General features: G+C 51.4%; 1 protein-coding gene and 1 long non-coding RNA gene across 11 annotated transcripts in view; both read right to left on the bottom strand.

The window, feature by feature from the left end:
- Nucleotides 1-14,076, bottom strand: part of WDR27 (WD repeat domain 27) — a 215,645-nt gene extending 201,569 nt beyond the window's left edge. For 9 of the 10 annotated variants that reach the window (XR_014311702.1, XR_014311703.1, XR_014311704.1 and 6 more), the window contains exons 1-2: nt 6,745-11,096; nt 6,340-6,575 (exon numbers count right to left, since the gene is read on the bottom strand). Coding sequence is in view for 6 of the 10 variants with exons in the window: in XM_082730417.1 (XP_082586543.1) it covers nt 6,340-6,575; nt 6,745-6,931 (423 nt within the window). In the remaining 4 variants the exon portion in view is untranslated. Of the gene's footprint in view, nt 1-6,339; nt 6,576-6,744; nt 11,097-11,998 lie in introns of those variants that run through there. The other variant, XM_082730412.1, reaches the window with a different exon arrangement.
- Nucleotides 804-3,664, bottom strand: LOC309864721. The gene is made up of 2 exons (XR_014311715.1): nt 3,523-3,664; nt 804-945 (listed from the first exon to the last, which is right to left on the bottom strand). It is a non-coding gene; the product is annotated as an uncharacterized lncRNA (long non-coding RNA).
- Nucleotides 14,077-14,805: the final 729 nt, after the last annotated feature.

Below are 14,805 nucleotides of genomic sequence, written 5' to 3'. Positions count from 1 at the left end.
GCTTATTTGACATTTGCATAAGTTTTTTAGTTAAATATCCTCAAATCTTTTGCTCATTTTAAAATCGGGGTATTTATTATTAAGCTAAAAAAATTTTTTTTAATTTAATTTCTTTTCAGTGTAACAGAATTCATTGTTTATGCACCACACCCAGTGCTCCATGCAATCGGCACCCTCCTTAATACCCACCACCTGGTTCCCCCAACCTCCCACCCCCCGCCCCTTCATAACCCTCAGATTGTTTTTCAGAGTCCACAGTCTCTCATGGTTCGTCTCCCCCTTCTAATTCCCCTCAACTCCCTTCTCCTCTCCCATCTTAACTTAAAATTAAATCTAAATAAAAATTTAATTTTTATTTTTTAAAAAATAAATGTTTGGTAGAATTAACCTGTGAAGCCATCTGGTCCTGGACTTTTGTTTGTTGGTAGTTTTTTTGGTTACTGATTCAATTTATTTGCTGGTTATCAGTCTGTTTTTCTATTTCTTCCTCTTTCAGTTTTGGTAGTTTAGGTGTCTCCAGGTGGAAAGTTGGTACAATCATAGTGCTCACTTAATTTGTACCTCTTTTGTTGGGGATAACAGTCCCTGTTTAAACCTGTTATTCCATCATGGCTCCAAAGGAAGTCCTTATTTTTTGCTCCTGGTGATGGTATGGGGAATGAGCACTCTCATACATTAATGATGAGAATGTAAACTATTCCAAAATTTGGCATAATCTTAAAAATCTAAAATGTACACACAATTTGACTTGTCTAATCTGTAGGAATATATTGTGTAGAAATAAAAACACAAATGTGCAAGAATAAGCATAAAGGACATTTACTGCAGCGGTTTGCAGCAACAGAGAAATGACCTGAGCACTCAGTTTGGGACAGGAAGGCTGCATCACGGCACTGCTGTCACTGTGTTCGTGTCTTGTTCTGTAGGCACTTTGAGTCAGAAAAGCTGGCATATAAGAGACATACCAACAAAATGCAATGAGCAGATGTCTTTTAAATCCTGACTCAAATAAACCAACTAAAATCATTAATATCTGAAAAATTACTAGATATTAAGTCCTTATCTGTTCAAGATACATACTGAAATATGTAGAGGGGAAATGCTAAAATATACTGACTTGGCTTTAAAATATCCCAGTCAAAAACATTTGGAAGATTAACAAAAAAGGTAAAATAGGAATAACTATTAAAAATATGTAATACTGTATGTTATCTATACTGGAGTTAAAATTAAAAAATAAAAACGTGTGACAGGTACATGACGTTCATTTTACTATCTTATTTTTGTTATGTTTGAAATGTTCTACAATAAAAAGACAAAACAAAATAAAAGAAGTTACAGCGGATAGTTAGCCCATTAAAATATAAATATTTTTTAGACTCAAATGCGGACCACATTCGAGCACAGAAGGAAACATCACAAGATAAAAACCAAAGTCCTGACGGAACATGGGCGGGAGACACTGAATGGGACTCCTTTCATCCGCACTACTCCTTTGGTGTGGGGTCAACTTTGTTACGGAACTTCGTAAGACGAATGTAATGACCTTCAAGAATTAGATGCATATAGGGGAAATAAACCTTAATTTTGAAAAAAAAAATCAACAAACTGATTTTAAAGTTGATACGGAGGCAAAAGACCCAGAATGGCCACATAATACTGGAGAACAACAGTCGAGTTGGAAGACTGACACTACCCGACTCATGAGGAAGCTCCACTGACTGGAACTGTACGGACTGGTGAGAGGACAAACAGATCTATGGGAAGGAAGAGAGTCAGAAACACAGTCAAATGAACTTTGACTAAGGGACAAAGGGGATACAACGAAGAAAACCATAAACTCCTTAAAAATAACATGAGAGGTGCTTGGGTGGCTCAGTCGTTAACTGTCTGCCTTCAGCCCAGGTCATGATCTCAGGGTCCTGGATCGAGCCCCACATCAGGCTCTTTGCTCAGCGGGAAGCCTGCTTCTCCCTGTCCCGCTTCCCCTGCTTGTGTACTCTCTTGCTGTCTCTTTCTCTGTCAGATAAATAAAATATTTTAAATACATACATACATACATACATACATGGGAGAAAACACAGATGACTTAGGTTTGGTGATAACTTTTCAGATAAGACACCAAAGGCATGATCCATAAAAGAAATGATAGGCTGGACTTCCACTAAAATTAAAAATTCCTGTGCAGCAGCTTCCTATGCTTCTGCAAAGGAAACAGTCAACAAAAAAACAGTCAACAAATTAAAAACTCCTGTGCACAGTAAAGGAAACAGTCAACAAAACAAAGAGGCAACCCACAAAATGGGAGAAGATATTCACAAATGACAGTACAGACAAAGGGCTGATATCCAAGATATATAAAGAACTCCTCAAACTCAACACTCAAAAAACAGATAATCATGTCAAAAAATAGGTGGAAGATATGGACAGACACTTCTCCAATGAAGACATACAAATGGCTATCAGACACATGAAAAAATGTTCATCATCACTAGCCATCAGGGAGATTCAAATTAAAACCACATTGAGAGACCACCTTACACCAGTCAGAATGGCCAAAATTAGCAAGACAGAAAATAACGTGTGTTGGAGAGGCTGTGGAGAAAGGGGAACCCTCTTCCACTGTTGGTGGGAATGCAAGTTGGTGCAGCCACTTTGGAGAATAATGTGGAGATTCCTCAATAAAGTAAAAATAGAGCTTCCCTATGACCCTGCAATTGCACTACTGGGTATTTACCCCAGAGATACAGATGTCGTGAAAAGAAGGGCCATCTGTACCCCAATGTTTATAGCAGCAATGGCCACAGTCACCAAACTGTGGAAAGAACCAAGATGCCCTTCAACGGACGAATGGATAAGGAAGATGTGGTCCATATCCACTATGGGGTATGATGCCTCCATCAGAAAGGATGAACACCCAACTTTTGTAGCAACATGGACGGGACTGGAGGAGATGATGCTGAGTGAAATAAGTCAAGCAGAGAGAGTCAGTTATCCTATGGTTTCACTTACTGTGGGGCATAAGGAATAACACAGAAGACATGGGGAGATGGAGAGGAGAAGGGAGTTGAGGGAAATCAGAAGGGGAGGTGAACCATGAGAGACTGTGGACTCCGAGAAACTAACTGAGGGTTTTGGAGCGGCGGGGGTGGGGGATGGGTGAGCCTGGTGGTGGGGATCATGGAGGGCACGGACTGCATGGAGCACTGGGGGTGCTGCAGAAACAATGAATTTTGGAACACTGCATCAAAAAGTAATGATGTACTTTATGGTGACTAACATAACACACACACAAAAAAAATTTAAAAAGAGAAAGTAAGTGTTAGTTTCCACTTTATAATGGGAAGAAAAAAGTAATAAATAAAAATTCCATCAAGAGAATGAGCAGACAAAGCACGGACTGGGATAAAGTATTGCTGAAGACATGTCTAATAAAGGACTATTCCCAAAATATACAAAGAACTCTTAGGAGGCAACAATAATAACCAAGTTAAAAAATGAGCCAAACACCATGACAGACACCTCACTAAAGAAGATACACAGGTGACGGGGCGCCTGGGTGGCTCAGTGGGTTAAAGCCTCTGCCTTGGGCTCAGGTCATGATCCCAGGGTCCTGGGATCGAGCCCTGCATCGGGCTCTCTGCTCAGCAGGCAGCCTGCTTCCTCCTCTCTCTCTCTCTGCCTGCTTGTGATCTCTGTCAAAAAAAAAAAAAAAAAAAAAGAAGAAGATACACAGGTGATAAGAAAGCAAAGTCCACGTCATGAGTCATCAGGGACATACGGATGAAGACCACAATGTCACTACTCCTCACCGCCCAGGGTAACAACACCCAGGACTCCGACAAGTCCACCTGCCAGTGTGGGTGTGGAGGGGCGGGTCTCTCACTCACTGCCGGTGGGTGACTAATCGGTGCAGCCGCTGTGAAAGGCAGTTTTGGCGGCTTCTTACAACACCAAATCATCTCTTCGCATACAATGACGCAGCACTCGTGCTCCTCAGTATTCACCCAAAGGAGCTGAAACGTGTGGCCACCGAGCCTGCCACGGATGTCCACGGCAGTTTTGTTGAGAAGCGCCACAACTCGGAAGCCGCAGGGAAACACAGACTTGCTGCATCCAGACAGCTAAAGACGGATGAGCCGTCGAAGCATGAGCAGACCCAGAGGAACCTTCGGCCGTGTCACCCAGTGTGAGAAGCTGGTGTGAACCTGCACACTGGGTGGCCCCACCTACGGGAAAAGGCACAGCCCCAAGGGCAGGGAAAGCTCAGCAGCTGCCGGGGTTGGGGAGGAAGGATGAAGGCGGTAGAGCATAGGGTTTTAGGGCAGTGCAAACTCTCCACATGGTACCCGAAGTGTGGCCACGCGTCACTATGCATGGGTCCGAAGCCACAGAATGCGCAGCGCCTGGAGTGACCCCTGAGGTCACTGTGGACTCTGGGTGACCAGGACGTGCCCACGGAGCATCATCAGCTGCAACGAGGCAGGATTCTGGCGCCGGGTGTTGACCACGGGGTGGCCGTGGGTCACCGGTGGCACACAGGCTACACAGGACATGCCGGCACCCACCCCTCAGTTTGGCTGTGAACCTCAAACTGCTTTACAAACATTTATAAAGTCTTGGGGCGCCTGGGGGGCTCTGCCGTCAGGGGTCTGCTGCCAGCTCAAGCCGTGATCTCCAGGTCCCCGGACGAGCCCCGCTCCCCGCCAGCCCGCGTCCCTCCCCGCTCCGGCCCTCCCGGCTCCGCTCTGCTCGCCGTGCTCTGCGCCGAACCAATACGTCATCTTTAAAATATGAAAAATAATACAATAATAAAGTCTTACAATTTTAAGAAAGGTCAAGAGGAGCCCCTAGAACAGAAAATGGAGCCAAAATACCCCCGAGGTAAGCGTTTCCTGTGACCTGACCCTCAGCAGCGAACGCACAGATCCCACGGGGCTGACCGAGGGCGGCGGTTCCAAGCGCGGGCGGCCGAGCGGACGGACCGGGCCGCCGAGCGGACGGACCGGGCCGGACAGAGCAGCCCGCACAGGCCCGCGCGGAGGGAGCGGCCGCGGCGCGCCCCGAGTCCGGCCCCGCACAGGCCCGCGCGGGCGCTACGGCCCGGCCCGGCCTCGGACAGCGAGGGCGGCGGCCCGTGGTCCGAGGCGCCGAGGTGAGAACCACCGCGCGGCCACCGACGGCCGCAGGACGCAGCGCGGCCCTCGCGCCCCGGGAGGCCCCGACGTGGCCACGAGCACGGGGCGGCCGGGCCGGCGCGGGTCAGCTCCGCAGCGACGGTCCCGGGAAGCGGCGGGACGCGGAGAGGACGCGCCGGCTCCTTCCCGGCAGCCGCGGCGCGCACGGCCGAGAGCTCGCGCGGACACGGACGGACGGACGGACGGACGACCTGGCCGGAGACGGCCGCAGCCGCGGGGCGCCGGTCACAAAGGGGAACGTCCAAACCTGGAAGCGCCTTCAGCGCCGCCGAGCGCCCGACGCCCGCATCCGCCCGCGCCGGGAGGCCCCGACCGGGATCCGCGGACGGACAGACAGACGCGGACCGCGCGGGCGCCTCACGTGGCCTTCGAACAAGCCCGGATCCCGCGGCCCCGCAGCGCCCCGGACACCCTCTCGGCGTGACCCGCCGACCCGGAGGGACTCACCCCTGCGCCCCTGCAGCGGCACCAAAATGCGCCAGAAGGAGGCCCGGAGCCGCCCAGGGACAGACGCGTCGCGAACCCGCGGCCAGAGCCCGCCCGCGGGTGGCAAGTCGTGCGCAGAAACGCGCTAAACCGGCCGAGACTCGGTGGGGGCATCGCTCGGGGACGCCCGGGGACCACCGCGAGCGCGTCCTGCCCCCGACCGGAGCGCCGGGAACTCGGGCAAACACGGGCCTGGCTCCGAAGCCCGAAGTGAGCAGAAAGAGGGTCCCGACACCGGATTGACTCCGGATTCACTCCTTCAGCCCAGGGAGACCCGCTGTCAAGAGCCTGCCCATAAGGGTACCGGCCATGACGCAATTTCCGAATGAAAACTAGTGTCTTTAAAACTGTCAGCTTCATGTAAAAGATTCGGCAGTAGGCGCAGTAACCCTCCTGAATGTGCTGTAAAGCCGACAAACTGAACCTGTCTGGGTCACATTCACACCAACACTTCAGGTGTCCATTACCCAAGAACGTTCTTTAACGAGGCGATTCCAGGCTGTTTACTTTCTGGGACGCCACCACCGGCACAGGGTTTGCATCTCTCCTGCAGCGGGTCCTGGAGGGCCCCGGGGCATCCGAGCAGCGGGCAGGCAAGCACAAGGCCGCCTGTGTTACCGGATCCAAGGAAACACACATACGCCTTTCTAGATACCTGGTGCGAAGGGTCCTCGGTGCTCCACACACAAAGCGTGTTCCCATCTGCAGGGAAAGCACAGTACTGAGCGCTACAAGCAAGCTGGACGTGGGCCACAGGCTCCTTCAGGGCCACCAGGCCCTTCTCTGTGAGCACATCACCGAGGCAGCCGCCATCAGCACAGAGAATCCCTCGGGCGTCTTCCATCTGCGATCTGAGGGCACAGGTGTGCAGAGGACAACCACGGGACGGCACTGAATGCAGACACCACAGCTCGGCACACCCACTTACTCGCCACCCCTCCCCACTCCCAAGTCATCACTGAAGGTCCCGGAGGGGTCACACACACACACACACACACACACACACACGCGCGCGCGCGCGCGCGCGACTGCTACTCATCCCACAGGCTTTACAACAGACCTTGACTCGCGGCCCCTCTTCCTGCTTGACACGCCTCCCGCGGCCGGCAAGCGGGCCGACAGCACCTCCCGGAGGCGCCGATGAGGCTGGTCCTCAGCGCACGAGCCCGGCACCAGCACTGAGGAGTGAACAGAAAGTCGTTACTGACATTGCTCACCACTACAAGGGCCTCGAGAGACGAAATCATTTCCCAAATCTCCACGCAAGCTGGTCGTGAAGTGCAACATTAACCGAGGCCCCTGCCGCCTCCCTTGGGTTTGTTCAACGGTGACACAACATCGTGTCCTTTAAGTCGATTACCTGAGGTGATACAGTCGCTGATTCCCTGACTCCCTCTTATAAAAGCACAAATGAAGGAAACGTTGACAAAACTAACAAACTGCTTCAGCCTGCCCGCTTCCTAGTTAAGGACTTCGCAGGCGCCCTCCCTTGTCCTCCAGTCGTCCTGATCCCGCTCCGCCGCGCCTCACTCCGGGCATTAGGCCTGAAAAGCTCACCCACAGAGTGTGCTGACGTGGCTATGGACAAAGGGTTTAACCATCTGGTCACCATGGTGGCCGAGTGGACTCACAGGACCAGCTGTGCATCACACGCTGGCTTCACGGGGAAAAGGGTGGTCCAGGCAGAAGAAAACCAGGTGGCAGTGCCCAGCGGCGACGGGATGAGGTTACAAGAGGGGACGTCGTCCAGTGGGGACGGCCTGCTGTGCTCGGCAACAGAGCAGACAGAGGCTTGCGCTTCAGCTCGGGTCAGAACCGGAGGGCTGGTGAAGGCTGCTGAATGAAGCTACTCGGGAAAACGCACATTTCAGTCTGGCGCAACGGACACGTCAGGATCAGGAGGGACAGGGAGGAAGAGAGGGACCCGGTCCCCGCTCCAGGCACAGGGCTCTGGCTCAGGGAGCCTGGACAGCGGATGACTCTCAGGTCGACCCCTTCTACATCCAGACCTCTCTTCACAGCAGAAACATGTTCTGGTTTCCAGGGACACGAGCCCACGCGAATGTCAGCCCTTCCTTCCCTGGTCTCTCGCACCCAATCTACACCGAGGCCTGGCCTCCTCCAAGAGGACTTTGGCCTCAATACCCAAAAGAAAGATCACACAAATCTACAAAATAATCTAGAAACCACCCCCACCCCGACAGTGGTGAGGACACCACAGACTGCCCACACCACCTCTTTCCCGAAGGGCAGCCTCCCCCGGGCCCGGCAGCACGGCGGCCCTCAAGGCCAACAAATCTCAATTCCGCACCCACCATGCTGGCTTGCTCCTGGCTCTAAGAGAAGAGCTGTTTCTCCTCACCTCGGATGTCTCTTCTGTCTCAAGATTTCCCCTCCAGCTGTCCACCTGCCGGCCTCTCCCCAGTCAGGTCTCAGCTGAGTGCCACAAACACCTGCTATGTGCCCCTCCTTGGCCTTCACACACCCTGACCCAAGTAACCCCTTCAGAGGCAAAATACGGGGCTGGGGTCAGGGCACCAGGCTGCAATCCTGCAGCTCCACGGTGCCAGCTCAGATGGGCCCAAGAGTTTCCAGGACCGCGGATGGGGTGGGCCTTCCCACAGAAAGCCTCCAGGACACCTGACGGGGGGCTAGGCCCACAGGACACAGCACCCAGGCGCTGACAGTCGGCCACAGGCACCTTCAAGCGCGGGGGACAGTGGTCACGACTGAACAGCACAAAGCAGACCTACAAGACTGTGTGCCCGAGCTACGCTACTGAGAAGCGCCCCAGAAGCAGGCAGCCAGCACGCCGGCAGGAGACCCGACGGGAAACCCTGACCACAGCTTCTGTGAGGCCGACGGACCAGGCGAGCGGAGAGATCTGAGCGGTAAAGTCGTCAGTCGTCAGGGAGAGCTCGCGCGCTCCCACAGAACAAAAGGTCTCTGTTAAAGCAAATGAGACGCAATTGTCATAGACTTGAAAATTCTTCAAGAGCTTGTGAGAAAAAATAAAAACATTCTCGATATTTTAATGTACAATCTTCTCCAATTCATAAACTTGGTTTTACTTATTACTCTTGCAAACTGCCAAGACATGGAAAGCAGTTTCATATAAAAAAAAATAGCTAAATGTTTTAAGGGTACCACAATTTGCTTTGTAGGTTTGACCATTTTAAAGGAACCAGTGCCCAGCACTGGGGCCAGCATGTAGCTGGTGATGAGGGGAGGGACCCCGACAGACGCAGTGAAATGACTGTGTGGCTCTTCCAAGTGCTTCCCCCAAACATAAAATATTGTACGAAACGTGTAAGAATATATCAAAAATTATAACTGTTTAAAAAATGTTTAAGAATCTCCCCATTGGGGCGCCAAGGTGGCTCAGTGGGTTAAAGCCTCTGCCTTCAGCTCAGGTCATGATCCCAAGGTCCTGGGATCGAGCCCCAGATCAGGGTCCCTGCTCAGTGGGGAGCCTGCTTCCCCCTCCCCCTCTGCCTGCCTCTCTGCCTACTTGTGATCTCTGTCAAATAAAAAAAATCTTAAAAAAAAAAAAAAAAAAAGAATCTCCCCACTGAAGAGATGAGGAAAATGCGGCATATGTGTAAAGAGAGTATCACTAGCCACCAAGAAGAATGAAATCTTGCCATTTGCAATGATGTGGATGGAACTAGCGGGTATTATGCTGAGCGAAATAAGCCAGAGAAAGACAAGTGTCACATGATTTCACTTACGTGTGAGAAAAACAAAGAAAAAAAAGAGCGAGAGACTCCCCCCGAAAGAAAAGACTCTTAAGTACAGAGAGGAAACTGGTGGGGAGGGGCAGTAGAGGGTGGGGGAAACGGACCAAGAGAGGATCCCAATTCCGGACTTCAAGCTCTGCTACAGAGCTGCGATCGCCAAGACAGCATGGTCCTGGCGCAGAAACGGACACGTAGATCAATGGAACAGAATAGAGAGCCCAGAAGTGGACCCTCAACTCTACGGTCAACGAATCTTTGACAAAGCAGGAAGGAATGTCCAATGGAAAGAAGACAGCCTGTTCAACATGGTGCTGGGAACATGGGAGTCACAGGCAGAAGACTGAAACTCGACCATTCTCTCACACCTCACACCGAGATCAACTCAAAATGGATGAAAGACCTGAATGTGAGACAGGAGTCCACGAAAATCCTAGAGAACACAGGCAGCAACCTCTTCGACCTCAGCCGCAGCAACTGCTTTCAAGACCTGTCTCCAAAGGCAGGGAAACAAAAGCAAAAATGAACTATTGGGACTTCATCAGGATAAAAAGCTTCTGCACAGCAAAGGAAACAGTCAACAAAACTTAGAGGTAACCTACAGAATGGAGAAGATATTTGTGAATGACATGTCAGGTAAAGGGCTGGTATCCAAAATCTATAAAGAACTTTTTGACTTAACGCCCCCAAAATGAATAATCCAATTAAAAATGACCCAAAGACATGAGCAGACACTTCTCCAAAGAAGACGTACAAACAGCCAACAGACACATGAATCGGTGCTCGACATCACTCATCATCAGAGAAATACCAACCAAAACCTCAGTGAGGTACCCCTCGCACTGTCAGAACGGCTAACATTAACAGCACGAGAAAGAGCAGGTGTTGGCGAGCACTCGGAGAAAGGGGAGCCCTCTTCCACTGTTGGTGGGAATGCAAGCTGGTGTAGCCACTCGGGAAAACAGCATGGAGTTTCTTCAAAAAGTTAAAAACAGAATTACCCTATGACCCAGCATTGCACTACTAGGTACACAAGGACTAATTCAAAGGGATATGTGCACCCGTGTTTACAGCAGCATCTCTACAACAGGCACACTACAGAAACAGCGCACGTGTCCATCGACTGGTGAATGGACGAGGAAGATGGGAGGTATCACCTCACACTGGTCAGAACGGCTAAAACCAACACCACAAGAAACAAACGGTGTCACAGAGGATGCAGAGGAAGGGGAACCCTCGTGCACTGGTGGGAATGCAAACAGTTGCAGCCACTCTGGAAAACAATATGGAAGTTCCTCAAAAGTTAAAAATAGAGCTGCCCTATTATGAGGGCTCCTGGGCAGCTCAGTTGGTTACACATCTGCCTGGGTCAGGTCATCATGTCAGGGACCTGGGATGGAGTTCTGTATCAGGCAGATACACGGATACTGATACTGAGTGGAGACACTCAGCCGGGAAGCTGCTTCTCCCTCTCTCCTTCTCTCTCTCTCAAATAAACAAACAAACAAACAAACCTGCCCTCTGGCCCAATAATCACACTACTGGGAATTTATCCTAATGAATACAAAAACACTAATTCAAAAGGAGACATGCACCACTATGTTTACATCTACAATAGCCAAGTAATGGCCGCAGCCCAAGTGCCCACAGACTGATAAACGGCTGCAGAAGACCACACACACACACACACACACACACACACACACACACACAACGGAGTGTCACTCGGCCACGGTTAGGAACGGAATCTCGCCGTTTGCGACAACACGGACGGACGCAGAGAGTGTTACACTAAGCACAAAATGGTTTCTCCCAACACCAGATGGTCTTACTCAGGTGGAATTTAAGAAATAAAACAAATGAACAAAAGGGGAAAAAGAGAGAGAAAGAGAGAAACAAACCAAAAAAGAGACTTTCAACTACGGAGCACAGACTGCTGGTCACCAGAGGGGAGATGGGTTGGGGACTGGGGGAGATGGGTGATGCGGATGACGGAGTACCTGTATCATGATGGAAAAAAACACAAAATAAAAAAAGACTTTTTTAAAAATAAAAAAATAAACAGGAGCAATAAATTCACAAGAGGATTAATACCAGAGCCCAACAAAAATTAGTAATCTAGAAATACAACCTAAGACAAAAGAATATCATTTTTCATCTACCAACTTGGCAATAACTAAAATTATAAAACAAAAATATCCTGTGCAGACTTTTTCCACTGGTAAGAAAATAAATATGCATAAGCTATGGCTATTTGGTAATGTGTATCAAAATATTTTAAGAACTAGATATTGGGGCACCGGGTGGCTCAGTGGGTTAAGCCTCTGCCTTCAGCTCAGGTCATGATTTCAGGGTCCGATCCCGCATCGGGCTCTCTGCTCACTGGGGAGCCTGCCTCTCTGCCTACTTGTGATCTGTCAAATTAAAAAAAAAAAAAAAAAGAACTAGATATTGATTCATAAATGTTCATTCTATAAACTTAAAACAAGCAAATCATTATACATTTCCCAAGATCCATTTCTTCAGGATGTCCAAAATAGCACGAAGTAGAATATAAAATGCAATGGTGGTCCTTACCTTCAGTGGGACACAGTGTAGACACCATGACAGCGACTCTGCCTGTCAGTGAGAACCCTCCCAGTGCAGATTAGAGAAAGCTCAGCCGGATGGGCCTTGAAGAAAGGGCATCTCCGGAGGGTCAGGCCTTTAACTGCAAGGTGTGTGCAGGGCTCCGTGCAGCAGCCTGAGCCAGCCGGGCCTGGCCTCTCCGTCTCTGAGCCGTGACGGTCTATCTGGCTCTCCTTTCTCCTTTCGGTTGCCATTTGCTGGCCAGCAGCTCCCACAGCCACTCTCTCAAGCTCCGGCACACTGGGAAAGGTGACCATCTCTTCCTGCCAAAGCCTCAACATTGAGGTCATTGAGTTTGGGCCATTTGGGGCCATTTCTCATCTTTGAATTTACCATGTGATCAGAAGGATAAAACTGTGCTGACAAGTCAGCCCCACATGTCATGAACCGTGACCCCTGGGGCCTGGCCAGGAGAGGGAAAAGATGTGCCTCTCAAGGAAATGCAAGTACTATTGCCATAAAAGGAACAGATACTGAGAAAGAAAAAAAAAAACAACCATGTTTGTCTAAGTCTATATTACCATTTAGATGGTCAAGAAAGGTAGAAATTTCAGTAACATCCATCCACGATAATATCGTATCGTAGCACACAAATCCACAAACACAAAACTTATGTTCTTCCGAAGACACCATGCGGGGAACGAAAAGACCAGCCACAGAGTAGGGAAGACGAACAGCACCGAAAGCTGACCAAGACACCCAGGACGTACAAAGAATTCGTACAGATCCTAAGACAGAGAAGCCAACAGAAGAATGTGCACAAGGCACTTCATGAAAGACCTCCAAACGGCCAACTACCCGGAGAAGATGCTCTTGCGTATTAACGGCCAGAGAAATGCAAACTGAAACGAGAGGCGAAAACCACACACACAGGCCAGAATGGTTCACACCGAAAAGACTAAGAACAGAACACGGAGTGCAGATGAGCTTCCAAACCCCGTGGGAGGGGCCAGGTAAGCTGGAACCAGCACGGACCTCGGGCAATTCCCCGCCAAGGACACACGGAACCAGGGACACACGCAGCAAGAAACACGGACCACAGGACACCCATCAGCTTGCTCAAAGCCGCATTGTCCACGAGTCCAAAATCGGAAACAGCCCAACGCCCACGGGCTGCAGCCCGGAGGAAAGAGGGGTATATTCACGACAGCACGTACACAATAGTGTCTGCGCAGCAGCGGTCTAGCAGCTGGCGGGGCTGGACGCAGGCGCCTCTGGGAAGGAGGCAGGGAGTGAGGACCGCAGTCCGCAGGGCTGTGGGATGCCGACGTCTCAGGTTCCCAGAGCTGCGGCATGATCACCTGCATTTACTCAGGACCAATTCCCAAGCCCGGTGCAGGTTTCTCAGCTTTGTAGCCGGATGCTTTCGTGCACTATGCATTGCACCTGGGGCACCACCTTCACTGTCCGGGCTCCACCATCCCCGTAGGGTGCTGGCTGCTGGGTTCCGGGAAGTTCTCTCTGAGATGCACCGGTTCCCAGGCCAGTCCTTGTTACTTGTCCGTAAGCAGCCTGAGGGGGATTCAGGTCCGTAAGGAGCTCCTTCTGGACCCACCATCAAGGAATGACTGAACTCTGAGGTATGAACGCAATGTCCTGCTTCGATGCTGCCAACAGCTGCCCGTCTTTCTGAAGATAAAGACCAAACCCGTGGCCCAGCCCAGCTGTTGGAGCTCATCCTACACCACATCCCCGCCCCATGTGCCTGGCCCCGTTCGCTGCTCAGGTGGGAGCTGAGCAGGCCCACTGACAGAGTCCGTCAGCACCGTAAACACACCTTCCTTAGCGTTCGTCTCCCGGAGCTTGTTGTAAGAACACAGGACACAGTACAGACACCGCACGAAGTGTGCGTCAGCCAACTGTTCACGCTACGGGGAAGGCCTCCCCCGCACAGTAAGCTATCAGCGGCCAGGTTTCAGGGGGCCAGAGGTTACACACAGATCTCCCACCATATGGGGGATGGGAGGAGGGCACACCGAACTCCCGCGTTGTTCAGAGGTCAAGTGTATATAGATACACACGCAATTATATACCTGATTAATGTCTAGCTCTGGGAAAGGGGAAACGTGTCCGTTGTCTCGCTATGTACCCTGGCGGGATTCGAGGTGAGCACTCAGCCGCATCTGATCGCTACAGCGAGCAGGAGCCGCGTGCAGTCGCGGTGCTAAACCCCGCAGCAGCAGACCGAGACCTCATACGTGATCTCACCGCAGTCTCCATCCCCAGGAGTGCAACTTCTCACACTCGGCCGGGCATCTCCTGCTCACAGCGGTGGGGTCGTCGGACCCACAGACCCCTTCTGCTCCCCGAGGAAGGCGGCCTTGCCCGGATCAGCGCGTGGTCATCACCGCCCTTCTCATGCCCTTGCCCCGTAGAAGCCTCTCCGTCCCTACAGCTCAGCCAAGCTCCTTCCCAGGCTCGCTGGGGACGCGGCCCGACTCCGGCACCACCCAAGAGCCAACGTGATCTTTAAGTTTATTCACTTGAGTTTTTGTGACTGAACAGATTCAGCGGCCGGGCTGGGATGTGAACCGTCCGGGGCAGCCTCGGGGCCCAGCACAACACAGGCGTGGGAGCCCAACGCACTCCGGGTTCTCTCCGTCCCTGCCTCGGGGACCCTGGTGAGCGCCTCTCAGCTCTGAGCTCCCGGAGCCCCGGATTTCCAGCGGCCCCCTTGGTTGCAATCCCTCCCGCGTCCTGTCCCGCGACCTGTCCCGCGTCCTGTCCCGCGTCCTGTCCCGCGTCCTGTCCCCGCG

The sequence above is a fragment of the Mustela nivalis genome (genome assembly GCF_964662115.1).
Source record: "Mustela nivalis genome assembly, chromosome: 5".
Classification (NCBI taxonomy): Eukaryota; Metazoa; Chordata; class Mammalia; order Carnivora; family Mustelidae; genus Mustela; species Mustela nivalis.
Note: the sequence above shows the minus strand (reverse complement) of the source record. Positions and strands in the feature narration are given on the sequence as shown.